The sequence below is a fragment of the Eublepharis macularius genome, chromosome 9 (assembly GCF_028583425.1).
Source record: "Eublepharis macularius isolate TG4126 chromosome 9, MPM_Emac_v1.0, whole genome shotgun sequence".
NCBI classification, from domain to species: domain Eukaryota; kingdom Metazoa; phylum Chordata; class Lepidosauria; order Squamata; family Eublepharidae; genus Eublepharis; species Eublepharis macularius.
The window spans coordinates 78205569-78232759 of record NC_072798.1 but is presented as its reverse complement, the minus strand read 5'-3'; the positions used below and the strand labels follow the sequence as shown (position 1 = coordinate 78232759).

Below are 27191 nucleotides of genomic sequence, written 5' to 3'. Positions count from 1 at the left end.
TATCAAAACCAGATCCCTATTAGGCTGGAAAGGAAAACGAGAAGGAAGGCTGTGCAATATTTATAAAACAGTTTTAAAATGCTGGGATGCTTCAATCACAAAGCTTTATTTTGTTTTCACCAAGTGGACACACAAGAGATCTGCGAGAGAGTCTTTTCTATGAGAGAGTTTGAACTATTCACTGTCTGGAACAGTGCAGAGGCCCTTTCCACTAAAGGTGCTGCTGCTGCTACTGTACTTCAGTAAACAAGTCGCTGTCCCAGTAGTCGGTCGGCCTTCCTCCCCTGCAATAGGATTCTAAGAAAGTGAATTACTTACTGCCTTCCCACGTACAATGTAAGAGGTTCAGGGCCCCCTCGACCCGTTTCCAGTGCTGAAGGTGAAAGAAAGCATATGCGATCGCTTCACTGTCTCCTCGCTTCAAGATATGTTCAGGAGGCAGTATTAAGCTCTTCATTTCTAGGAGATACTGCAAGAGAAACCCAGCACAGAGTCATAAAGTAGCACGGGCACTTCCTAAAGTCTTTGTTGTGTATGTGGATGCACCCATATTTCCAGACACATTTTCTTTGGCAAGTGTTTTTTCAAGCCTGTAATATGTCCATCCTCACTTGATAATAAATGGAGTAGCAGCCCATATGCAAAAATATCACAGCAGATGGCAAGAGTTGTGCCTAACGTCTGTCGGGGTTTCTAGCTCTGCACACACAGCTCCTCTGCAGGTTAACTGAAGCAAGGGGAGAGGGAAAGTGGACAGGAGCATGCTGGCCCTGCCACCATGTGAATGCCAGCTCTGAACACAGTGTCTGCGTGCAGAAGAAGTGTCTGCTTGCACAGCTCCTCCCTGTGATCAGCTGTCTTTGAAAAGCAACATCCCTGATCAAGGGGAGAGATCATGCATGCGGACACTTCTGTCAGTGCTTTTACACTGTGCAGGCAACTCAGTGAAGGGGTGGGGGCGGGGGCAGGGCACTTGTGCTGGCTTTCCTTCCCTGAGTGTTATATCAATGTGTGAAGTCAAGTGTAGAGGGATACAGGTAGCTATGCAATGAGATGAAGGGAAGGGAAGAGATGATGGCGAAGAAGAAACAGAAAGCATGCTCCAGTTAGAACACCCTTTAACTTGGCATACTCTGGAGCTTGAGGCCTTGCTGCTGTTTTAAGTGTTTCAGTAGAACAGTTTGGGGGCTTGAACTGCAATTGAATTGCAAATGGCAAAATCACCAACTGATACAGACACAAGTTTTGTAACAGCTCCTGTTCTGGTAAGGTGCTGTTCTTTTCTGATTTTTATGTTATATTGTAAACAGCCTTGGATGCTATTTGGGACTAAACTACTACATGACATGAACAAACAACCCTGTACAGTGTGGTGATGTGAGCAGCTTATTAGACTGCAACAAACAAAAGGGAAAGAACTCACAGAGAACACATCACGGGAACATGATGTACAACCATGCATCCATTAAGTCCAACACACAGTGAAACAATGCATGGATAGACATTAGATGCAGAAAAGGAACATTCCCCAGGGAGAGAAAAAACGAGGACTGTATGCAATACAATGCCTCATATGACTGCAGTTGTCATAAAAGAAACAAATTTTCAGAAGATACTTGAATTAAATGGTGATGTGATTATTCTCTTAAGAAAGCAAATTGAGGCATTACAATTTGCTGAAATTCTGACTCTGGATAAATATTACATTCCACAAGTATTACAAAAGTTGTGATACCTGAATAAAAAATAGTTTGGGTGGAGAGTAAAAAGACTGCAACTAAGCTGTATTTGACTACACCATGTTTTATTACAGTAGTACCGTCAAATGACTGTAGAGGAGCCACAAGTGTGTAAAATAAGAGAAACAGGAGGCACCTGCAGGGGGTGGTTTCTGGGTACACTGAAGATCATAAACTAACAGCAGCTAAAAGCCAAACTCTGTTTTCTGAAGGTACAGTTTTTCTTGGCAGGACTACTAGCGCAGTAGGGGAGAAACTGACTCCTTTACTCCTCTCACCCCCATTTTAGGTCAGAAACACACAAGATTAAGATCTCATATTTTGGACTGTATGGAAATTGAGAAATGTAGCTTGTGCAGCCTCAATTTGTCTTGGGACTGAGCAAGAAAAGCTTTAGCCTTTCCTCCTCTACTCTGGCTTGCTGTTCAAGATTGGCATCCCTGCTCTGCTACTAGCATTTTAAAGGAAGAGATGTGTTGTTGCAGTTGTTTTTGCTTGCTTCATTTATAGATGGTCTTCTACCCAATGGGAGCTCAATGTGACTTACACGGTTCTCCTATTTTATCATCCCAACAATCCTGTGAGGCAGGTTAGGCTGAGAGAGTTTGACTGGCCCAAGGTCACCCAGCAAGCTTCCATGGCGGAGTAGGGGTATGTACCTGATTCTCCCAGGTCTTAGACTAACACTCTTACCACTACAGTGTGCTGGCTCGAGACAACATCCAACCTTTATTCAGGAGTAGATATGGGCATGATCCCAAAAAAATTAACGATCCAGCTGATTGTGGATTGGCGCCGGCGATGATCCCGAATTAACAATCCACACCAAGCATCTCCCGTTCCCGAGCTGTGGATCGTGGAGGCCAAAGTGGGCCGCGCTGCTATTCCCAGCTATGTGGGAAGGTGGGTGGTGGCGGCGGCCGCTGGGCTTGGCGGGCACGGGGAGGCGGCGACGAGCCGCCTCCCCTCAGGTCCCATTCAGCAACACAGGAGGTCTGTGTTTGGCCGTCAGAGCTGCCTATCAGGGTTTGCAGGGATGAGATTGGAGTGCCCATGGCTACAGAACACCCCCTTCCCCCTCCCTCCCCGGGTGTCTTCTCCCAACTTGTGACTGCTTTGCTGCTCTGTGGTTGGAAGGAAGCCCGGCTGATCAAGGAAAGCTGGGCTTCCATTTGGGTTTCCAGGGCGACAAAAGGAGGGCAAACAGAGTTCAGGCTTTCCTCTGGCTCCGTTGCCAGGGGAACAGATTGCTGGTGCCTGAGTGTCTGGATCCCCGATCCGAGCCCAAATGCAACAATCCAGGCCTCTCCCGATCACTGGATCATTGACCGTGGATGATCACGATCTGCTGGGTCACGATTGCACAATCGCCATTATCGTGGGTTTTTTTCTATCAAAATGCGGATCGTGCCCATCTCTTTTCAGGAGCACCTATCTGGTCAGATCACTACATTTACTGCTATAACACCCATATTGATAATACTGCAGCAGTTCTCATGAGATATAAAAATCAAAAATGCATTGACTTTTTCACAATTTCATCTTGAATCTGTCCAAGAGCAGGTCTCTGCGAATCCTATCATCCCTACTGAAGTATGAAGCAGCACCTGAATCTTGGCCTATATCACTTTCAGCTGTCACCTAATATCAACAGTTCTCTGTTTATGGAAAGCTAGCATGTCAAAGAAACTTGCTCTAGTGTAACCTTCTCCCTGGCATGCTTATTCTCTATATGAGTGTTAGAAGCACAATCATGCCAACTGATATGACACAGGCCTGGAAAGGCTACACCATTTCTTCTGTCACGTGTCTCAAGATAGCTAAGGAAGATCCAGAAAAGAGGTGTGTGCCAAGAACAGAAGAACATTTTCATGAGTGAACCTCAAAGAGATTCCATTTGAAATACATCAGTTTTAAATGTTTTAGTGTGGGAGAAAAAGTGGAAGACACAACGGTCCATTTAAGATGAAACAGGATTTACATTTAGACTACAATACAAAAAAAAAACACCCCTTAAGACATATGGTGCTGTTGGACTTGAACCTTTGTCATTTACTGCAAACCAACACAGCTACACACCTGAAACGGAAATCTTTGTTTAACTGAGGAGTTGTTGAAGACTAAACAAAAGTCATGAAATACCTTCTAGTAAGCCCAATCAAAATAACAACATGCACCGTGTAGGCTGTTAGAGACAATTTTCTTTTTATGACTCTAGCTGCCGTGATGCCCCCTCAGGGCATTATGGAACTTGGGAGGGGGAGCTCATAATCTTGACTGTCCCTCCTCTAGCAGTCTAGCATCACATTTGAAGCATGCGTGACCATCTAAAGGAGGTCCCCTATAAGTCCAGAGTCTAAAAATGATCTAACTGCTAATTACAGCAAAAATAAACAATGTTGCAGGACCTGAAGGACTACCAAGTTTTTATTCTGGCATAAACTTCTGTGAATTAAAGCCAATTTTGTCATCTCAACACATGGGCTCTAGTACACAAAGGCTTATACCAGAGTATACGCTTGTTAGCCTTTAAGGTGCTTCAAGACTCCAGTTTATTTCTTTGTAAGGTACAGCTGCACAGAAAGATCTTGCACAGAGAAATCACTAAGCAAAGATGAATTCACACATGCACGTTTAACATTCAGCAATGGACAATTTTGCCTGTGTGAAAGCAGTCAATACAGATCAACCCTCTCAGAATTTCATCATCGTCTCACACGTTTATGGGAGCAGTTCACATATTCACTTGCAAATCATCAAATGTTGGACATAGTTTAGATTTCTAGAAGTGCTTCCCACCTTGATGGCTGATGCATTTATTACTCAGCTGAAGGCAAGGGAAGAAACACACAAAACCAAGCCAGCAAGAGTCAACTTGCTTCCCTTCTCTACATAATGACCAAAACTTTTGTAATGTATGTCGTCTTAGTGTGACTTTGCGCCAGTCATTCTCCATCAGAGCAGCCTACCCCACAGAGTAGCGGTAGGTATCACCAGGTTATGCTGTCTTGAGCTTCTTGAAGGAAGGGTGGAGTAAAAATGTAGGGGTGTGCACAAAACCGCCCCTCTGGGAAATACAGATCTGGGTTTCAGGGATCTCGAAAAAATATGGGATTTAAGACAGATTAGAGAATCTCAGATGTATTTTACCATTATTCCCTATGGGGAAAACTATCGGGGGGCTATCGGGGGGGGGGACTGGGTGGCATTTTTCAAGCAAATGCCACCAAATTTGCAGGGAGCCTACTCCTGACTGTCCTCTAAAGACCACCACCCTTCGTTTCAGGAATACTGGACCCTGGAGTCTTAAGTCTATAGGCCCATGAACAAGGTGCGCCCAGCCTCTCCCCATTGTTTCTTATGGGGGAAACATTACTAAGCAAGCTCTCAGGCAGAAACACCCAGGGGCAAGGCTGCCAGTGACCAAAGACACACTCCCAAATGCAAGAGGAAGCCCAACAGAACCAAACTCAAGCAAGGGAATGGATGGAATCCCTTCAGAACCAAAGTGAATCAAGGGGACCAAGACCAAACCTGAGAATCATGTCAAAACACAGAATTCCACCCAAACCAAGCTGACGCAAGGGACGCTGTTGCAATTTAGCCCAACTAAATCAGTGTCACTCACAGAAGCCAGATAGACAAGGAGCGCCTGCATACTCGGGCCCCTTCCTTGCCTCACTCCTCCCACCCTCCCCTCTTGGAAAAAAGCAGGAGATGCCCAGGAAGGAGCCAGGCAGAAGCTGAAGCCACATTTCCCCAAATGTACCCAGATTTATCCAGGAGTCGATCCTGGTTCCCAGATTGGATCCCAGATTCTCTGACAAGATTTGGGAAAGCTGTATTGGCAAAAATTCAGCTTTCCCCCCAAATCCCATATCCAGATTGCACCCCCCTATAAAAATGTACTAAATAAAAAATCTCAAGGCGTTCTGTCGCTGCCACACGGATAGTTTGAAAGGACAGTATTGGGAACAAGGGCACGTGAACAATAAGATGAGAAGGATCCATGATTGAAGTTGGAAGAAATTAAAGGCTGAGTAGTAACGTTGCTGTGGGGTAGGTGGGCTACCAGAAAGGAAAGTATAATGTGTTGGATCCTGTTGATCATGTTTCCATGTGCTGGGGGGACGACAACAATTTTTGCCATTCCTAACCTCACATTTCAGAGACATTTGGGGCTGCAGCAGGAAGAAGTGGAGAAGAAGGGTTGCCAACTCTGGGCTGAGAAATTGAGCCTGGAGAGGGGAGGGATGTCAGCAGGGTATAATGTCATAGAGTCCACCTTCCAAAACAGACATTTTCTCCAGGGAAATTTATCTCTGTAGTCTGGAGATCAATTGTAATTCGGGGAGATCTTGAGGTCCTACCTGGATGTGGCCAACCCTATGAAGTTATGGTCCACTGATGGAAACTTTTCCATCAGCAGTGACTTTCTGCAGGATCCATACCCATGTGTTTTTGTGGCACTTGCTGTAAGTTTGCAGATACGTTTATCTGAGTATATGCTTTTAAAAACATATTTTCTGTGCAATACCAGAGCACTGTTTCTGGGAATTCCATGACTGATGGCCGTCTGGGGTCAAGGCAACAACCAGGCCTCATCCTGATTTGTGCAGCTTTCCAGTAAACCCAAATTGGCAGGCTGCATTAATACTCCATATTACACATCAATTTTAATTTATTGTTTAAATTCAGGTATTACACTCTGATCTTTGTTTTTACATAGTGGTAAAAGTTCATAACAAACTCACTTTTGGCACATGTGGGTTGAATTCTACAGCTCTGTGAATAGCTTCTACTGCATTCATCTCTGCTGTACTTAGCCCTCGCCTTGAAGCTGCCTCTGGAGAAAATCTGTGTAGATCAAAAGAAAACAGAATCATGGGGGTCAGCTCTATCGCAAGAACAAAGCATCCAATGATCTACAGAGGGGTCAGTCAGAGCAAGTCTCCTTCTCTCTCTCTAAAACCTCCATGGCAAATGGAAATTCTGAATAACCAAATTACACAGAGGCCGTCAATGAAAATCCCAGCAGAAGTCAAATGCATGTTTGCAACTCATCAGGACAAAAGTTCAAGCAGTCTCTCGGTCTGTTAGATCTAAATTTGTTCTATTTTTTTAAAATCAGGACCAAAAACTCTTGGGGTGGGGGCAGGGGGAGAGGGAAAGTGATGCCTAATGGTTTGAGAGCTTTTAAATTTTATAAAACATTTTGGGAAGGTTTTAAAGGAGTTCTCAACCCAGTGCCACTGGGACAGGCTGAGATGCAAGCCTTGAGCCATAGCAGTAGTTGGTGACCTACTACTTGCAGCGTGCACTCACTCTTGGTGGTGTGCCCGGACTGCTGGCAAATATCATCTGCCCCAGTGAATGAAAGAAGGGTTGGGGAGGGGGGGCCCAGACCATGCAATCTCTTTCTCACCTCACACCCCACGGCTAACTCCATAGCTGTACTTGGCAGGCAGACACCACAGGGAAAGCTGTGAGAAACCTAACCCTGCCCTCCCAAGCTGGAGTCGCTGTGTAGGGAGGAAAGATGTTGCAGTTGGTACTGGCGATCTACAGGACAAAAAGAATGAAAGAAAAAAATTACTCAGGTCTTGAAGTGCATACACACTATAATAGCAAACTCTCTACCAAAAGCAGAAAGGAAAGCGGGTTTCCCATGCTGCTGGCTCCCCCGCCCTTTGGGCTATGTTCTGAACCCGTGTGCATGACGTGACGCCTTCTACTCGGGATTTGTGTGCTTCCACCTCTGAGCAGAATCGGGCTCTTGGGACTCCATCTGGGCAGGTGTCAAGCAATCCCACAAACTGCCAAATGCCTTCAGCTCTGACTCAGGTTGGCAGTAGCTGAAAAAGCAGTGCAGGGACGGAGTCCTAAGAACTTTGGAGGGCTCTTCCTAAGCAAACAATTGTGTTTGACAGACCGTGATAATAATGCCACTATTTGCATGCTGGAGATTCTGAAGATCGAGCATTTACTGGATAGCTGCCTCAAACTAATTGTCTCTTCCCCAATACAGTATCATTGTGCTTAACAGGAGAAAATACCATACTAGCACTGACAGAATGTTAACTCTTTTTTTGTCTATTAGAGAAGACTAAAAAAAATTGCCACGTCCCAATGCAGTCTTACCTAGCATAAATATATGCCCACGTAACGTTTTGCTAAATCAAGTCAATATAGCAATTTCTATGTAATAAATATATTGTAGAACTATGACAAAGCTGCCAGAATGAATGGTACTTCAGGCTATACAAAAATCAGATGATTAACTGGAATTTTGCAAAGTAACTTTTTTTTGTGAGCAGAAGTTCTTCTGGACTTACTTGTCAGAAACAGCTCTGGCTTTGAGAAGGGCAGCTGTGTAGCATATTGTGGCTGATTTTGGTAAACTGATATCTGTTGGAGGGAAAAATTAAAACATGTAATTCCTTTAAAGATACATGCAAAAGAATGTCTGGATAAACTGAACATTTAAAAATATTGTTTGTTTAGTTATTAAATTTATATTTGTTTATTTACTTCATTTACACATCTTTCTCCTCAATGAAGACCCAAACAGGGTTACAAAATTCTCCTCGCCGCTATTTTATCCTCGCAACAACCCTGCAAGGTAGGCCAGGGTGAAAGTGTGTGACTGGCCGAATGTCACCCAGCAAGCTTCCATGGTGCAGTGGGGATTTTAACCTGGTTCTCCCAGATCCTAGTCTGACACTCTAACCACTGCATCATGCTCATTCTTGTCTATCCTGCCTTTCTGCCCAACCAATGATAGCTGACGATAAAAAGGGCCATTATAAAAACAGACCATAAATTAAAACTAAAATGCCTATGTAAAAAGGCAAATACAGACCTCAAAACATAGAGCAGGAAGGAGGGGTCACTGAGGAAATGCCAGATGATTGAAGAAAGTGATAGAAATGGATAGCTACATATCCTTTGGGAGAGAGTTCCATAATTTTGGTGCCACAACTAAGAAGGCTATCTCTTGAACTGCCACCTGTCTAACCTCAGAAGGTAGGGGCACTTGAAGCAGGGCCACTCAGATAGCTGCCTGACAGTGGCTTTATCCAACCAGGCTTTGATAAATCTGATCTAAACATGGGTCCTGACATTTTCATTATCTGTGGCTTCACTGACTGCTAGGCAGGAGCTTGGAGCAAAGTTTGGCTTGTAGCCTCCAGAAGGCAGGTAAGATGGCAGAGATGGAAGGTAGCAAATAGGGGTCAAAGTCAAGGCTGCTGTTGATCTCACCTGCGCTCAGCCCCTGCTTCAGGCTCCCCGTCCTTGGGGGGATTTTCCCCAGCACACTGGAAGGTGGCAGCCGGGGTTCTAACACCCATGGTCACTTACCAGGAGCAGGCTAGCCATCTTTTGCTCGGGGGGGGGGCAGGCAGTGTTGTTTGGTTCAGCAACCAGCTAGTTTGCAGGTCACCTTCACCCTCCCTTCCTCCTACCCGGCCAATTTATTAACAGGCCAGGTGGCCATTTAGATATCGGGCCTAGTGGCCATTTTTGTTAGCAGGCCTAGCAGCCATTTTGTTATCAGGCTGGAGGGATCAAAGTCAAGGCCAACCAAAAGAATGAAACAATCTAGAATCCAGACAAAATATTTCTGCATATGCTTGATATAATGCTATAGTCTGATGTGAAAGCCAATGTGGTGCCCACTGGTGCGTGGTAGATCTTGCCAAAAGACAGAGAGGGAAGACCAGCTTGACATTGTGATTACACAGTGTAACTAGGCTTCAGTCATAGACTTTTGGGGTCAAGCAAATCCCCTTCCCTCCCAAGATCTGACTCCAGCTAATGATCCAAGATTGTGGTTTACTTTTACAGTATGTTCTTTGACTGGTTTCTCCATCTGCTCTGTAGGGATTGTTCACTGCATTTATAGATCACATTGGTCAGAGATATGAAGTTTGGTTGTGGGAAAAAGAGGGATGCTAGTGAATGAATGGCTATGTTTTATAGGAGAAATGACCTTTTGTTTGCTTCCAACCTGAGCAGCCTCTGCCATCCTAAGTCCACTGGGTAGTCCATCTCCCCCTTTTTGTACTGTGGCATGAAAGCAAGATATTTAATCATGTAAAGACTGCCGTAAACACACGATGATCCTTTGAAAAGCACATATCCTCCTTAAGATTTCCATTTTCACAGAAGTATTCAGGTCACAAGCCAATTAGCAACACTACCAGAACTTACTTCTACTGAGGTTAATAAATAACTTGCGCTCACTAGCATTAAAAATTGCTGCTTTAATAGAAAACAAACCCATTTTACAGTGAGATCTGAGGGTCAGGAGGTTTTAATTTACTATGAATCCAGATGATAGCATCTTTCTTTAGAGGAAGAAACCTTTCAGCATGCATCTCTAACCCAGAATTCAGCAGTGTTTAGCTGGCCTAAAAGCCCCAGCTCTGTAATGATGCATCTTGGCATTGGAACACATCCCAAGATATGTTTCCATTAACCGTGACATAGATGTCACCTGCACAATAAACAAAAACTGAATGCTGAAAAAGAGACCATTTGCTTGATCATTCTCAAATCAAAATATTGGAGAGGAAGTAACAGAAAGAGAGATTAGCATGGAGATTTATGTTCTGATAAACCTCATGACATTTGAAGCTGATAATCTGGAACATGAACCGAGGACCATTTTATATGCTTTGTTACCACTTCTTATATACAAAGAGCCAAGTGGCCCTGATCTGTGGATACTTAAATCTGCAGACTAGGACCACTTGGCTACAAAGCATATGCTTCTACAACCTTAGGTAACCCCCAAAGTTTGCAGAAAAATCTTAAAACCACCTGAAATACACTGGAGGGGCTTAACTCCCCTCAAAACAGTAGTGTTGTCTACGCAACTACAGAACAACCTCAGGCCTTCACAGCTGAGGGGGTGAAGCTGCTGCTGCCAATAAACAAGCTGGGGGCACGATGGGGAGTTGCTGTTGAAGGGATGAAGCTGGGGCAGGGCACCCAGATGCCTCGGGAGTTGCCTCAGCCAGGAGCTGTGCTGATCCCAGGAGAAGACAGCAGGAGCCCCCTCCTCTTGCACTGAAACAATGCAGCTGCCCAGGGCAGTCAGGGACACAGAGTGGGAAAGTGGGCTCCTGGCCTCCACTGGTGACAACAGTGCTGCTGAAGGGGAGGGGGAATGCGGCCTGGCTCCCTGCCATCTCACCCCTCACACACACACACCCTCACATAGGGTTTTACAGAAGCTTTTACATGTTTAAAAAATGCCCCAAGGCCCGGATCCAGGTCAGACGTGAGGCATGGCACTGGACTGGGTCTTGCGCCAAGTTTTTAGCAACTGAAGGTTCAAGAAAAATGGCATTGCCAGGTGAAGCGGTGTTGGGAGCAGCAGCAGCAGCAGCAGCCTGCTAGCTCCAAGGGGTGGGTGGGAGAGGCGAAGTAAGGAGAGAATAGCACCAAGGCCCAGGGAGGAACCACCAACATTAAGTTAAAGGCAAGAGGGTAGAGGGGTGGGGAGAAAGGGTAACAGGGACAGGTTGGGCTAGGGGAATAAAATAACGGAGAAAAGTTGGGGATGAGAAATGATAATGGACAGCTTGGGTGAAACGGGGATGCAAGGACGACAGCGATGGTTTGGAGGGACAGAGTAACAGGGAACAGTAGGGGGTAAAGGGTGACAGGGAAAAGTTGGGTGGGGGAAAGAGTAACAGGTAAAGGCTGGGTGCGGGAGGGAAAGAGTAACGGAAAGTTTGGATGGGGGTCAGAGTAACGGAACAGTTGGGAGGAGAGAAACGGAAGGATGAGTGGGAAAGGGAAAAGAGAAATAAGAAAGGGTGGATGGCAAGGGGGATAGCAGAGCCAGGGGAAATGGGATTCTGCCTTCCCACAAGTTCCTTTCCCCCTCACTATCAACACCACCAACACCCTCGGACCAGCGCCCCTCTTGGCATCACCACACTTGCCCCCAACATCACCATAATACAATCGGAAACATTTTGTTGCAGGCCCCTGCTTGTTAAGTTTCTATTAGCCTTTTAATAAATATTGTTATTGTTATTATAAGTTGAGGGGTCTTGGTTCAATGGTTGAGGTCTCAGTTTCTCTCTACCTACCGAACCCCCAATATCTAGATAAAAAGATTTAGCAGGGATGATAACTCTTTAGTCAACAGCGGTGAGCCAATGGACTAAACAATCTTGGAACATGGCAGCTCCCATTTTGATCCTATGCAGAGCTGCAATCGTGATCCAAAATAGCTATTGGGGCACTATATAGTGGTATCCTGTGCTTGTCAAGTGAGGCTTTTGTGGGGCTTGATTACCCGTTGGCTATAAGGCTACAGCTTTGTGCTGCAAACAAGATGTGGGGGGAGGAATGTTGCTGTACCAATGGACAAGGCTCCATAATGTCTAAAAAGGTTTTAGACATTCTGCCATTCCTGGTAATGTGTTATGTCTGTTTCATTCCATTCTACACAACAACGGGGTGCAACATCTTGCATGCAAGCAAGCAAGTATTCACATTTCTGGAGATAATCATATGATGTAATAAACAAAGAATAAATCCCATTAATTTTAATGGCAAAGATCTAAGTGCATTTTTCATTTTCACACTGGTATCAATAGGATTTAAAACTAGTTAAACTTTGACTGGATAATGCCCTTACGGCTGGATTGTGACCTAAGTAGGTAGTGATTTATGGTAAATAAAGATCCATATCACTATAGGGATAATTATACAAAATTAATATCTGAAACCTGTAAAACGATACTGAGATTGCTAAGTCTACTGTCTTTTATTCTGCATGGAGGAAGGGCATCACATGGACAAAGCAGGTCTCCAATAGAGGCTGAACCATCGCAGCAAAAGTTGTTTCTTAAAGAATAAGGGCAGCTAACAGCCATAATCCTTAATTAGAAACAAGTACTGAGAAGGGAATGGATTCAGACACATTTAGATCCCTCACAAGCAGGCCTCTATGTCCTGTTTGTTGGCTTTATGTCCTGGTTGACCACTGTGTGAAAACAGGACACTGGACTCGATGGACCACTGGAGATGGATCCTCTTATGCCCCCCCCCAACAATTTGAAAACCAGTGAAAACAAGGAGCAAGAAGATAATTCCATTTAAAAGCCTGATTTTGCAAGGATACAATTTGACTGTAGAGGTTTTGCACCCACAAGTATGAACCATTGAGGAGGAAAGTGCCCTCAAGCCATAGCTGACTTATGGCAACCCCTTACGGGGTTTTCATGACAAGAGACTAACCAAGGTGGATTGTCATTGCCTGCCTCTGCAACCCTCATCTTCTCTGGAGGTCTCCCATCCAATTACTAACCAAGGCTGACCCTGCTTAGCTTCTGAGATCTGACAAGATCAGGCTCACCTGGGTTATCAAGGGTTCATTAAATCCTTAAGATGCTAAGATAAAATGAGGGATTAGGCTGGGGAGAAGGAATATAAGACTATTGTTCCTGCTCTGCTACAAACTACAAACTACTACATAGTTGTGAAAAACATGAAGATGAGAAAACTTGTATCAAGGATGGGACAGCTTTGTTACAACTGCTTTTGAAACTTGTGGTATAAATAACTGGGAAAAAAATAGCGAACTTGTACACTGCTTAAAGACTAATGAATCTACTGGGTACAAACTTTCATGAGCCAGTACCTACTTCGTCAATTTCTGAGAAAATGAGATTGCAAAAGCATATGCCACAATAATTCATTAGCCTTTAAGGTACCAAAAGACTGTTATTTTGCTTGCAGCAGAATAATGTGGCTGCCCCTCTGGAATCTGAAGGTTAAAAGTGAAATGCTAAAAGGGGCTAGGAACTTCTAACCCTTTCCCCCCTTTAAAATGATTCTGTCAGAAAAAGTTGCTTCTTTCTCTTGAACATGTGTGTGCACGTACACATTAAGTATTTATTAAGAGATACATGTACTTACCATCATATTTTGCTAAAACTGCCTGAACATCTGCATATGCTTGCAACTCCAACAGAGCTTCTAGCAAATTTTCATGGATGTTGAACATGCTGAGAAGAGGGAATTCCTTCATCAACTACAAAAAAAAGAAAGAAAGAAAATGGGCTTAGATTTAGGATGGAAACATGCAGAACTGACAAGAAATCAAGGCAAAAATGACTGGTCTAATTAAAGAATAATGGCTCGACTGTCTTTGTGCTTAACTGGTGTTCTCTGACATCTTTGGAAATCCTTCTCTAATGACTTCAGTTTCTCTTAGACTAATCCCTTGGAGAAAACAATAGATTAATAGGCCTAGCCCAACAAGAAGACATGCATTAATACACAGCTCTGCCTTCTGTGCACAAATGCATTTTTCTTGGGCAAAAGGCTCATCAATGTGCAGTCACAGTGAACCCTCTTTGTTCAAAGCAACAAATTAATTAGACATCATACAAAGGAAGGAGCCATTCAAGGTGTTCTGTCACCCCAAGCAAGGTACGCCCATTTCTTCTTCCCACAGCAGAAGCATGCTCTGTAGTAGCAACACCCTCCTCGCTGTGCCACCCTAAGCAGTTTGATTCTGTGGTGGTGTTACAAATTTCATTTCTTTCAGCCAGCAACAGCTTAGTGTCCTGTCTCGGCCTGGCTTAAGACTCTCTCTCACTCTCTCTGCCTAACTGTCACCTAACGGCTCTCAGCCCCATCTCAACATTCCATTAGCTCCCATTGGCTGGTCTTAGGGAGAGGTGGAACTGGAGCCGTCTGTCACAGATGGGCTTGGCCAGAGAACCAGCCTGTCACAAAGGATGCTGAGACTGAATCACATCACACACACTCCATTATCATGGATGCAAGTGTGACAACAGGCTTGACAAATAAATGCTCCATCCACACAGCTCTATCCATAGGTAGGTAGTGGTGATAGTGAGGAGAGGCCATTTCTCTCTTCGATTCTAGCAAAGCTAACAGAATCAGTTGACTTGGAGCAAAGGTTAAGAGTTCATAGTAATCACCAAATCCGGTTTTTTACTTCCTTAAGAACATAAGAGTCCTGCTGGATCAGACTCGTGGCCCAGCATCCTGTCTCACACAGTGGCCAGCCACTTACTATGGAGGACCAAGAACACAGCATATTCCCTCCTTAAGGAATCTCACTTTATTTTGAGAACTAGGTAATGATTAAACATTGAAATGGACAGTGCCCCCAAACAGGCAGTTTCCAAAACTGATGGTAAATCAACTCAATTTTTTTCTATGACATTTCTTCTCTGTCCTCACCACCAAAGAACAATATTATATAAGGATAAAGGTTTCAGTTAGAGACTTCTTTAAATTTACTGTTTTAACATAAATATACATGGTCTCAATTACAAGTTATTCAAATCAAACCTGCAGGTTTACACAAGGGAAACACTTAGTGACTACATGGCTGGCATTTTTCAAGAGAGTATGTTTTATCAAAATAAGGTTAAATTCAACTTTTGGATACCAACAAAACTCCTTTTGAAGTCGACAAATGTTTACTTTGGCTTATAATTTCATTTTTGTATTACTTTGTCCAGTGATCATTTAAAATGAATTATGGGCTGGTTTAAAGCTGAATTCACATGGCTGTAGACTAGAGTGGTTTGTGTCCTGGAACAAGTTCCCACCTGAAAACCGGTGTTGAGAAAAGGGCCCAGGCTTTGGAAAGCAGCCCACAGAAATCAGGCTTCTGAAGTAGCTGAGGGGGCAAATGAATGTGCGTGGTCATCGTCTGCTTACCCCAATGTGGTGGAACTACTGGGCCCCTGGGCTTCTGGTGGGGCCCACTGCCACCTCCCACATAGATGCTCTTCCCCTGCTTGCCTGCTTACAGCCCCTCCCACCACCCATGCTTCCAGCTGCATGCATTGTCCAGCATCATTGAGGGAAAGACATGCAGATGGTCATGCAGCTGGGAGCATGGGCAGTGGGAGGGCTTGTAAACAAGAGCACTGGTGGGGGAAGGACACACAGGTGGGCCAGAAAGGGGTGCAAATGGAAGTTGCAGCAGTGGGAAGGAGAGGAGGCTCAGGCACCATCTGCCCGGAGCCCCCCTAAACGTGGATCTAGCCCTGGTCTTAAGGCTGTGATAACCTGAAATGTGCTATTGAGATTTTATCCTACTTTTTATCATCATATGAAACGTTATCAACTATGACTTGGTATCTGTCACTTTCAGTGGAGACGAGAAGCCCTCATATATAAGGCTACTTGGTTGCCCTGCCAACTCCAGAAGTATGGTCTACATATGAGTAAGATTTTTTAAAAATCAGCACACTTTCCTTTACACCTTCCATCCTTCAAATGCAGATCTATTTGATTCAAGTCCTCAGCAATTCCAAGGTCAAATCAGCATCTGACATTACACTGGTGTTCAATTAATAGCACGGCCCTTAGAGGGGCCATACTATGTGCAGATGTACAAAAAAACAAAAACAAAATAGGTCAGAAGAGTTTCTATAGAAAATACTTACAGAAAATTTAAGAGAAAAATATTGGGTACTGTGTGATTCTAAAGAACTATCTCACCTTCCCCCTATTCCAAACCTACATCATCATTCTGTAAGGTTGCCAGGTATCCCTCACCTCCCATCAGGAGGGTGGAGTACCTGGCACATACCTTGTGCAGAGCACGAGGTCTTCATTCATGTGCGCGCCCTGGAGCCGGTGTGATGATGACACTTCCAGAAATGACGTCACCACGCCGGCCGCACAAGCACTCTTGCACTCCGCACAGCCCAAATCAGCCCCAAACAAAGTGCGGAAATGCTCCCGCAGGTGGTGTAATGACATCACTTCCAAAAGTGATGTCACTGCGCCAGTTGGGAGCGCGCGCACACGCTGTGTGTGCTCCTGAAGTGCCTGCCAATGGCAGTCAAATTCTGGGAGCGTGTCCCCTCCTGCTGATCACTGGGTGATTGGCGGATGAGGGGGCATATCCACTGGAGTTTGCCCTTCACTGGTGGGCACCTGGTAAACCTATCATTCTGCCAGGGAATACTGATGCAGAGGAGTTAGCCATGTTAGTCTGTGGTAGCAAAATCAAAAAGAGTCCAGTAGCAACTTTAAGACTAACCAATTTTATTGTAGCATAAGCTTTCGAGAATCAAGTTCTCTTCGTCAGATGCATGGTACAGAAACTGGTCAAATATAGAAGAGGAGAGGGGAGGAGGGGAGGAGAGCGAAGATGCAATTAGCGGGGGAGAGGGAGTATGCAACCAAAACATTCCTTTGCTAGTAAATGTAAACATCTCCTTTTGGTGTGAGGTTTCAAAGGAGTTTGCCGTGTTAGTTTGTAGCAGTAAAACAGCTAGACCATTCAATTCCAATGCAGTATAAGCCTTCGATAACCACAGCTCTCCCCGTCAGATGCATCTGACAAAGAGATGGGAGGATGAGCAGCTGTAAGAGCCAGAGACAGTGTAGTTGATGCCATTGGGTCCTGTAATTGTATTCCCTGGGTAGATATAAGGGCAGAGCTGGCATCTGGGTCTGTTGTAGGGCCTGGTACCTGTGCTGGTGACTCTGCTGGCCGATTCATGATTGTGAGTGAGAAGTCGTTTAAGGTTGGGGGGGCTGTCTGTAGGCAAGGAAAGGTCTTCCACCCAGGGCTTCTGAGAGAGAGGTATCATTTTCCAGGATGGGTTGTAGCTCACTGATGATACGTTGGATGGGTTTGAGATGGGAGCTATAGGCGACAACCAGTGGTGTTCTGTTGTTAGTTCCTTTAGGTTTGTCCTGGAGCAGACTGTTTCTGGGTACTAGTCTGGCCCTGTTGATTTGTTTCTTCACTTCATTTGGTGGGTACTGTAGTCCCAAAAATGCTTGTTGTAAAGCTCTTAAGTGTGAGTCTCGGTCGAGAGCATTGGAGCAGATACGGTTGTAACGTAAGGCTTGGCTGTAGACAATAGACCAAGTGGTATGTTTAGGGTGGTAGCTGGAGGCATGTAGATATGAGTATCGGTCTGTTGGTTTCTGGTATAAGGTGGTATTTATCCGTCCATTATGTAGTTGTACAGTGGTGTCCAGGAAGTGTACCTGTTGTGTAGAGTGGTCCAGGCTTAGGTTGATAGTAGGGTGAAAGTTATTGAAGTCCTGATGAAATCTCTCAAGGGCTTCCTTCCCATGGGTCCAAATGATGCAGCTGTCATCCAGGAATCTTAAGTATAGTAGTGGTTCCAGTGGATGGGAGCAGAGGAAGCGTTGCTCTAAGTCCGCCATGAATATGTTAGCATATTGTGGTGCCATACGTGTGCCCATGGCTGTGCCATTAATCTGTAAATATAAGTTGTCACCAAATTCGAAGTAATTGTGAGTGAGTACGAAGTGACAAAGTTCAGTGGCGAGGTGTGCTGTGGTTTTGTCCAGGATAATATTCCTTATGGCTTGCAGTCCATCTGCATGTGGGATATTGGTGTATAAAGCTTCCACATCCATGGTTGCTAAGATGGCGTCATCTGGTAGGTTGTCAATGGACTGTATTTTCCTGAGGAAGTCAGTGGTGTCCCGTAAATAGCTCGGTGTCCTGGTGGCATAGGGCCTGAGGATAGAGTCCATGTATCCTGAGACTCCTACTGTGATAGTGTCTCTTCCTGAGACAATGGGGCGTCCTGGGTTACCCGGATTATGGATTTTGGGTAGTAGGTAGAATTTTCCTGGTCGTGGTTCCTGGGGTGTGTCCTTATGGATGCATTCTTGTATGTCCACGGGGAGAGTCTTTAATATTTTATTGAGTTCTCTTTTGTATTGCTCCGTAGGATCAGCAGGTAGTATTTTATAGAATGTTGTATTGGAGAGTTGTCTTTCTGCTTCTTGTAGGTAGTTCTGTTTGTCCATGATGACCACTGCTCCTCCTTTGTCGGCTTCCTTGATTACGATGCCAGAATTGTTTTGGAGGCTGTTTATGGCATCTCTTTCTGCATGGCTGAGGTTCTGCTTTAGGTGTTGTTGTTTGTCAATTATTTCAGCCCGGGTACATCGACAGAAGCATTCAATGTAAAAGTCCAATGAAGAGTTCCGGCCCTCAGGGGGTGTCCATGTGGAATTCTTTTTTCTGGAGTTTTGTAACGATGATTGTGTATTGCTGGGTTGGGAGGGTGATGGCTGCTGTGATGGTGTTTGTTCAGTGCTTTGTTCCTCATTTTGTTCAGCAGAGTAGTTGAAGAATTCTTTCAGTCTTAGGCGTCTGAAATAGGCCTCCAGGTCTCCACAAAGTTGTATGGTTTGTGTGGGTCTGGCTGGGCAAAAAGATAGTCTACGTGAGAGGACAGATTCCTCTGCTGGGCTCAGTTTGTGACTGGAGATGTTGATGATGTTGCTGGGTGGATCCAAAGTGTTCGTGTTCCCTGCCTACATTGCATTGGAATTGCTGCTACAAACTAACACGGCAAACTCCTTTGAAACCTCACACCAAAAGGAGATGTTTACATTTACTAGCAAAGGAATGTTTTGGTTGCATCCTCCCTCTCCCCCCGTAATTGCATCTTCGCTCTCCTCCCCTCCCCCCCCCCTCCTCTTCTATATTTGACCAGTTTCTGTACCATGCATCTGACCAGGGAATACTAGCAGCAGAAACCAGAATGTTATTTCTTAGGGCCAAACTGAAAAGTCAGGTCCATGCAGCTCCAAAACAGGGCAAATAATACCCCTACCCCCTGGAGGTTTTTTGGCTAAGGAAAATGGCATGGGTGGGGGAGGAAGGAACTCTTCCTGCCCTTATGCTACAGCCCTAAGCTAAACTGGGCCTCTGCAAACCTTTAAACCACCATTTTCTGCAGTTGCTGTGTGATTGTGGGGAACATGAGTAGGGTCCAGGGAACCCGGACTCAACTCATTAGAACGAGGGGCTGGAACTTCGGCCAAACAACACATAACTTTAGAATTCTATGATCTGAGCTCCGTATGAGTTATCTGACCCTCAACAGCAGCCATGGGGAGGGCTGACCTTGTTCAGGATTGCAGTCCTGGGAAAGAGGCTAACTCTTCCTCTCCTAAACAATTTCCCTGACTGATAATGGCCATTTCCACACACGTTGAATAATGCACTTTCAATGCACTTTAGCAATCCTTTGGAAGTGGATTTTTTGTTCCACATATGGAAAAGCAGTTCCAAATGTTCTCTAAGGAGTATTGAAATTGGATTATCCAGCGTGTGTGGAAACAGCCAATGTGCTCTACCCCAATAAGGAAAAAGGCAGGTGCTTGCGTTGTGGCCATTCCTTTTCTGTATCAGAACTGAAAGCATCAGGAGGTGTTTTCAAGTCAGAGAAATGGCTCAGGTGTGTGTGGGGGAGTCAATCCCCACTACTCAGTGCCATGGCCCCTGTCCATAGCAGGCTTTCCCCAGCTGCTTTTTAGGGCCAAATACGACCAGGGTTGCAGAGGCAGGCAATGGCAAACCACCTCAGTTAGTCTCTTGCCATGAAAACCCCACCGGGGTCACCATACGTCAACTCTGTCTTGAGGGCACTCTCCACCACCAACACATTAGCAGTTCAAATCCCAGCACTCTGAAGCCATGTGTCGTTTGTCCATTAGACTGAAGGGACGCAAGTGACTCGTTGCCACATTTCTGTTCAGTCTAGGGTTGGGTTGTCAACCCAAGCTGGCACCCCGATGGGAGAATTGCAGGGTAAAGACAAGCTATTCGGTATTGCATATAACTTCCAGCAAAAAACAACAACAGTGAAAACAGTGGAAAAACTAGAAATGATGTCACACAGCAGTGGTACGACATTCTAGGAATCACCCCAAAATCTATGTTAATGGGGGTATCAAATTGCCCCCATTCCCCCCCACACACTATCCTGTCAGTTAGTAGTGGTTAATGGGGGAGGGTCTCTTAGCCTCCCTAGACTAGGGTTTAAGTAGGAGAGGGAAGTGGCATTTCAGATACATGATCTCTGATACGTATCCTCCAGTCCTTTTAAAGCTGCACGGAGGTTTGTCTGCACACAGCATAATGGACTAGGGTGGGGACACTGGGCTTGGAAGAGGACATGCAGCTGCAAAAGGAAGCTTAAAGCATTCTGAGAGGAAAAGAACTGGCCTCAGAGGGCAGACTGAGCCAAATTTCGCCTGTTTCATTGGCCTCTCCAGTAATAGAGAAGGAGATGCATGCCTAGAATCAAAGGCACCACAATTTATTGTTGTCACAAGTAACCAGCCGCCTAGGCAGTCTATGCTGTGAGAACAGTGTAGATTCCTTACTGTTCTCTGATTGATAAGGGTAGCAATGCCTATTTTTAACAGCCAGCTTGCTGCATGTAATTTCTGAAGAATTTCTGTCTGGTTTAAGTATGTCCTTGACTTCTGTAACTGACTTTGCTATTCCCCAGAAATAACCATTACAATTAGAAGACGCACATGAACACGCACACACCAAATTAGAAAAAATAAAAGAAACAGATAGGTAGAGGCCATAATGTGCACCTAAAAGTCTACCCAAAGAACAAATCCAACTACCGGGTTTAAAAGGAGATGGAACAAACCAACAAACTGTACAATCACACAGATCAGTAATGAGAGCAAAGTATATATGGGCAGAAATTAAAAAGCTGGATGCATAGCGGGACAATGCTGGATCAAGTGACCCTGTTCCAGACCCTGTTCCAGCACTGTCCACGTGGAAATCTGTTTATGGCTATGTAACCATGGCCAAATCCACATTACCCCTTTTTTTCCGCGTTTTCCCCGCATTCTCCCCGCAATCCCGAGCCACGGTCACATTACCTCATTAAACAGACGCATTTCATTCGCATTTCTCCCGAATATGTGGTCACAGTTTTTCAACGGGAGTTTCACGGTGGCCGTGAACGGGCCAATGCGCAATTTACGCGGTTTTTTTAAAAACCACCCCCCCTTCCTGTCTCTCTGGCCGTTCCGAGAGTTCCTATTGGCTGATTCAACTTGCAAGTGCTCCGTAGACTGCAAAAGACTATTTTTGACTTCATAGCATTGGATTTATTGATTATGCTGTTTCTGAATCAAATCTGGTTTGAAAAATCATTTTGGGGTGAATCCATCCTCAGAACGGACTCGTGAAACTTCCTTTTTAACTGTTTTTTATTTTTTTATTTTATATTACTGTAATATCGAAATTACAGTGAATCAATCATTCAAAATAAACAGTCGCTGCCGAGGGCCGCCCCAGCGGCGGGGCTGGAGGCGCTGGGAAGCCGGCAGGCTCATCGCTCGCCTCCCCTCCCGCCGGGGTCAAGAAGGTGCCCGGCAGACCGAGTCGAAGCCCGGGGCGCAGCCAACAGACCGGCAAGCGCAGGGCTCCTCTTCGCTCCTCAGCGCGAGAACGACATCGCCGTAGTCTCTGCTGGAGGCTCCCGGCTCAGAGCGGAGAAGGGACTGGCCGAGGCATCCCCGGCTGAGCCGAACGGACAGCAAAGGCGGCTGGGCCCGTGGGCTGGCACGTCCGCGGAGGGGGGCTGAAGACGAACAGGGATTTTAAAAACTGCTGCCGAGGGAAGTGGGTGGTGGCGGGCCGGGGATGCCGGCCGAGGAGACAGCCGCGTCCCTCCAAGCCTCTCTCTGCAGTGAGCCAGTGCCGCGCTGCCGGGGGGCGAGGATGCGCTGCGCGGCGCGCTCTCCACTGCGGGCGCTCCGGCTCAGGCACTCGCCACGCAGAGGCCCGGCCCGCGGGGCGCAGGGGTGCCTGCCCCTGCGAGGTCGCCCATCAGCGCGGTGGTCCGTGGGAGGGGAGGGGGCGCAGCCTTCCCCCCTTGGGGTAAACGGCCCTCTGGCCGCCAAGCTGGCTTGACTCCGCAGGCGCTGCTGCTCCAGTCTTGGAGAGGGGGGAAGGGGGAGCAGAGGGCTGGGCGGCGTCTCGGCGCACTCCACTCGCACAAACATGCAACCCGCACCTTTCAAACCAGCCTTTGTACGGCCCCTCTTCATCCAAAGCGACTGACCGGCCTGAACCCGCTCAAAGCTTGGCTTTGTGAAACTTCAGTAAAATTCAAGCACTGAACTGTCCTGCATAGGAAATGCCCACGAAAGCTTCCCACATGCTTCAAAATTTCCAAAAAAGAAACGGAAGAGCCATCAGTGCTGTCAGTGGGGGAAAGAGAGGCATCATTATCTTCAATGATGTTTCTTTATAACACAAGATCGAAATAACGGAAAAGTGAGCTCAAAAAATTTTTTAAAAAATGGGCGGGGAAAAAAGGTCCCGCCCAAAAAAGCAGTTTTCGAGTGGCCGTGTGACCGGAGGGACACGTGAGAAAGGCGGATTGGAAGCAGGGATGTGAACGAAGAGGAAAAAATCACGGATTGGAGGCAAACGGAAGATATCCGATAAACATGCGGGTAATGGGTGAATGTGGATTCGACCCATATCAGATGCAATTAGGCTGCAGTTCCCCAGATACGCCATTCTGATGTTCCTATTTTTACTGATAAGGGTATGAACGCTTAGATTTTAATTGTGTTCTCTTATTATTTTGAATAGGTGTTTTTTGAGAAATGTTGTCTGGGTTAGTGGCACAGACACTCGAGATAAAGTCACTCACTAATATTCAGAAATGTTAAAATTTCTAAAATGAGGGGCGGCAAGGCTCAGAAACACTTGCAAACACTGTCCTCTGAGTTCAGGGCCAATTGTGAAAGAAACTATCTACACACTTTTATTTCCTCAGCAGGAAATGTAATTGGGAAGTGACTATTTATATGAACTTGGGAACCCCCCGTTCAGGCACTGAGGAGCAAGAGAGAAGAGTTAAAACACCCTGCATCAGATTCTCCTTTGAAATCACAGTCCCACAACAACAATCTATAAAAGACAAAGCCAAAAAGGATAACGGAATGATGTGTAACCTCAGGATGGAGCCTTACATACATTATTTTAAGGAATCTAAAATTCCATGCTCTACAACGATTTTTCATTCCAAATAGTAATCTGATGACAACTCTCTGCTCAGCCATGTGGCTGGTAAACAGTTTCTGAGTGTAACAACCTCAAAATACGTAGACCAATAACATTTTTATTAAAGGGCCCAGATACGAGTTCCAATCATCTTTGGTAGTGGCTGGGCAGCTCTCATCCAAACTGACAGCACAGCCCTATGCAGAGCTGCTCCAGTCTAAACCCACTGAACTCAATAGGCGCATGAACAGAGTAATTGTACACAGTGACAGGACTCCATATTGTGGAAGTTGCACCCTTCCTGTCCAAAAATGTTACACACCATGAGACCAGATCTAGATTCTCATGTTCAGTTCACCATTCAGAGAACACGTCTTTGAAGATACTAGAGTGGATCCAACACAGCACTTCCACACCTGTGGATTTCCACCCACGACATCTGGGGACCATTTGGAGCTGTTGCACAAGGGCAGGGGGCTGCAAAAGTCATACTCTGAAAGTCCTTGTGCTTGAGTAAACGTGGCGTAGGATGCTCCCCCATTCTCTCTCAGCTGAGGCATTATGTACAATGTATGTATGCATTGGAGCATGAGAATAAGGTGTTGGATCCAGCCCAACATGCTGATTTGAACTTGTCTCCCCTATTGACACCACCGCTGGGCTCTTGTTGAAAGGGCATCAGAAAGTGACCATGTTTATATGAACATGGGAGCTCCCAGTTCAGGCATCCTACTTCTATGTGCGAGGAATGATATGGGAAGTTGCTCTCAATTTAAGCATTTGTTCCCAAGCTCATCAAGCACAGAGATCACGGCAGAAGGCTTCTAAAGCCTTCTTTTCTGTTAAAAATGGGAAGGGGTGGGGATGCTACTAGTGTAGCTATTTCTGTCATTTAACTATGCAATGTAAGTAAAGGAATAAAATCCAATGCTTCAAATTTGCTGCAAGCAATAAAAATAATAAAATTTAAATCAGAGTGATTACCAGGGAATATGTAAATGAATAATTATTAGACTCCTAATATTTTTAAAACGAGCAAAATTAAGAGTGGCAACAAATCAGAAACAAATCAAACTTCTTTCTTATCTGGGTCACTTTCTTCTCAACACCAATCTTCATCCACCACCCCTTTAAAACACTGCCAGAGCAGAGAGCTGACAGCACCGACGAGATGAACCATTTAGAATGCAAAAACAGGCAAGGCAAAAGCAACACCATCAGAAAAGGTTTCCCTTTTAAAAAGTCTTTCTTTTATGAATGATTAAGTCAGACTTGATTGCTGCTGTGGAAGTAGCCATTCATTTTGCTTTCAGAACAAATACAATCAACCCAAGAGCATTTGGGCAGAGGTAATTGTGTACTGTTGTGTCCCACTGCGAAGTGCAGCTGATTGTCTTTCTCATTCCAAAACTGAACTCTTTTCACAACGTTAGGGTTGTATTAGCAAGAAACAAAAATAATTTGACGAAATCTAATCCAACTGGCAAACTGCTGTAAGAATGACACAATCTTGCTTCCTAGAGATCTCTTTTGAAAGATAAAGGTGCATATGAGTGAGTGATCCATTTTTTCCAGTCATCTACAGAAGAGAGGGGCAACTTTTCAGGCTTTGTTCAGACATTACTTTGGCTGTATTTGTGTAAGTATGTAAGAACTGAGTGGCCAGAGTTTGGATATTCATGTGAGAGAGGTTTCGACTAGAGATGGGCACGAACAGCAATATGAACAAAAAAAAGCCACAAACAGCCCAATCTGCTCTTCGCGAACAAGCTGTTCGTGAGGCCCCATTCTAAATGAACAGGTAGGCGTTGCAAGCCTCGTTTATTGCTCTTCGTCTGGCACCTGCAATCAATTCTCTTGGCAACTTAGGCAGGGATTGTCTGAACTCTGTCTGAATTCCTGCTGTTGCCCTGGAAACCCCAATCTAAGCCCAATTTAGCTTGATAGGCAGGTCTTCCTTTCAAGTGTGGAGCTCCAAATTTGTTACAAGGGAGCAAAGACCAGGGGGGAGGGGAGCTCCCAGCTCTGGCTTTGCAGACAGTGGAGAGGGAGAGAGACAGCTGTGGTTGGCATTTTGATAGAGTGCATTGTGTGTGTGGTGAGATACGGATCTACCCCTTCAGGTTCCAGGGCTGCTGCCAGGCTCTGGGCCAAGCTATTATTTATTATTGGTACCTTTCCTGGTGCCTGCTCAGGTCAGGTTTCTGGGAGTGGTGCAGTAGGGTTCTTGACCAAACTTGGATGTCGGCTGGAGGAGAGAGCCTGCTGGCCCCCATGAACATCCAACCACGAATATGTTCGTGAACAGGTCATGCTCGTAAGTGTTCGCGAGTCCCTGTTTGTGGATGGCAACGAACATCATGTTCGGGTTTTTTTCTATTCGTGCCCATCTCTAGTTTTGACTGGTCCACAAACTTATGCACTAACCCTGATCTGGATACATAGCCTGGTACCATCAGTTGTCTTTTTGGGACCACACAATGCTTTACACCGTTTCCACCAGCACTCCTGCCTTTGTAATGCTGTGATTCAGGGCCAAACTAGATGAGCCCTATGGAGTTCTGCACTCAGAGCTTTCAACGATTTTTACATACAACTGTTAGAAACAAGAGTGACTAGTTGGTATTTTGAGATCAGGTGGGTGGCAACCCAAGAGAGGGCCTTCTCAGTTGTGGCACCAAAACTCTGGAATTCTCTTCTCATAACAAGGATACAGCACTTTGGAATATCTATCACCTAAGGAACAGCCACACAGAAGAGAGAGATCAGTTGAATGCAGTTATGCACAGCCTGCCCCAAAGACTCCTAGAACACAATTCCTTGGATACTAAAGCTGAGAATCTACTAGAACTGAAAAAGCTTGCATTACAGCCTCTCTGCCATGATGGACACAGTGAGACACAATAGGGACTGACTGAAATAGGAAAAGGCACTTGGGAGAAGGCAAGAAGGTTAGGATCTGACACTCAGTTCAGTCCTATAATGGCTCTTCATGAAACCATGTGCACAATTCTGCATGGTGGAGGGGTGATACCTTGACAGTCGCTTCAGGAAACCTGAGCTCGGTCCACATGTTTACACATCCCATCTCCACACATGAAAGGGAAACGCACCAAGAACACTTATGTGCAGAAGATGGGTGAACTGCAAGCATGACTCCAACAGAGGCTTGTTTCAAAAATTGTAATTTGTTTTCATGAATTTTTATCACATTTTTGTTAGTTTCAATGGGAAATGCATTTCATTCCACCATAGTTTTTTCTTCCTCTTGGGATGAAACATTAAGGCAGTTTCTTTCACTCATCAGATCCTTCCTGCCAAACTTCAGATAGGAAAGAGGAAGAATTCCCCATTCTATAGGAGCAGCAGGCAGAGGGAGGCACTTCACAATCCAAGAAAGCAGATTAGCATGGCAGAGCAGGCACGGATGATAAATTGAAATGCTACCAGGCACCTTATATAACAGGCACATAATCTCCTTTCTGTGCCAAGCATGCAGTGATCAAATGATAACAGAGCTGGCTGGCACTGCCAGCCACCACCCAGGCCTTCTGCCATTCTGTTAGCTGTGGAATGGCAAGGGGTAG

General features: G+C 45.4%; 1 protein-coding gene across 3 annotated transcripts in view; it reads right to left on the bottom strand.

The window, feature by feature from the left end:
• Positions 1-27191, bottom strand: part of ST7 (suppression of tumorigenicity 7) — a 130745-nt gene that overhangs the window by 6649 nt on the left and 96905 nt on the right. For 2 of the 3 annotated variants that reach the window (XM_054988288.1, XM_054988286.1), the window contains exons 9-12: positions 13686-13800; positions 8075-8147; positions 6494-6596; positions 319-469 (exon numbers count right to left, since the gene is read on the bottom strand). In XM_054988288.1, the coding sequence (XP_054844263.1) occupies positions 319-469; positions 6494-6596; positions 8075-8147; positions 13686-13800 (442 nt within the window). The remainder of the gene's footprint in view (positions 1-318; positions 470-6493; positions 6597-8074; positions 8148-13685; positions 13801-27191) is intronic. The other variant, XM_054988285.1, reaches the window with a different exon arrangement.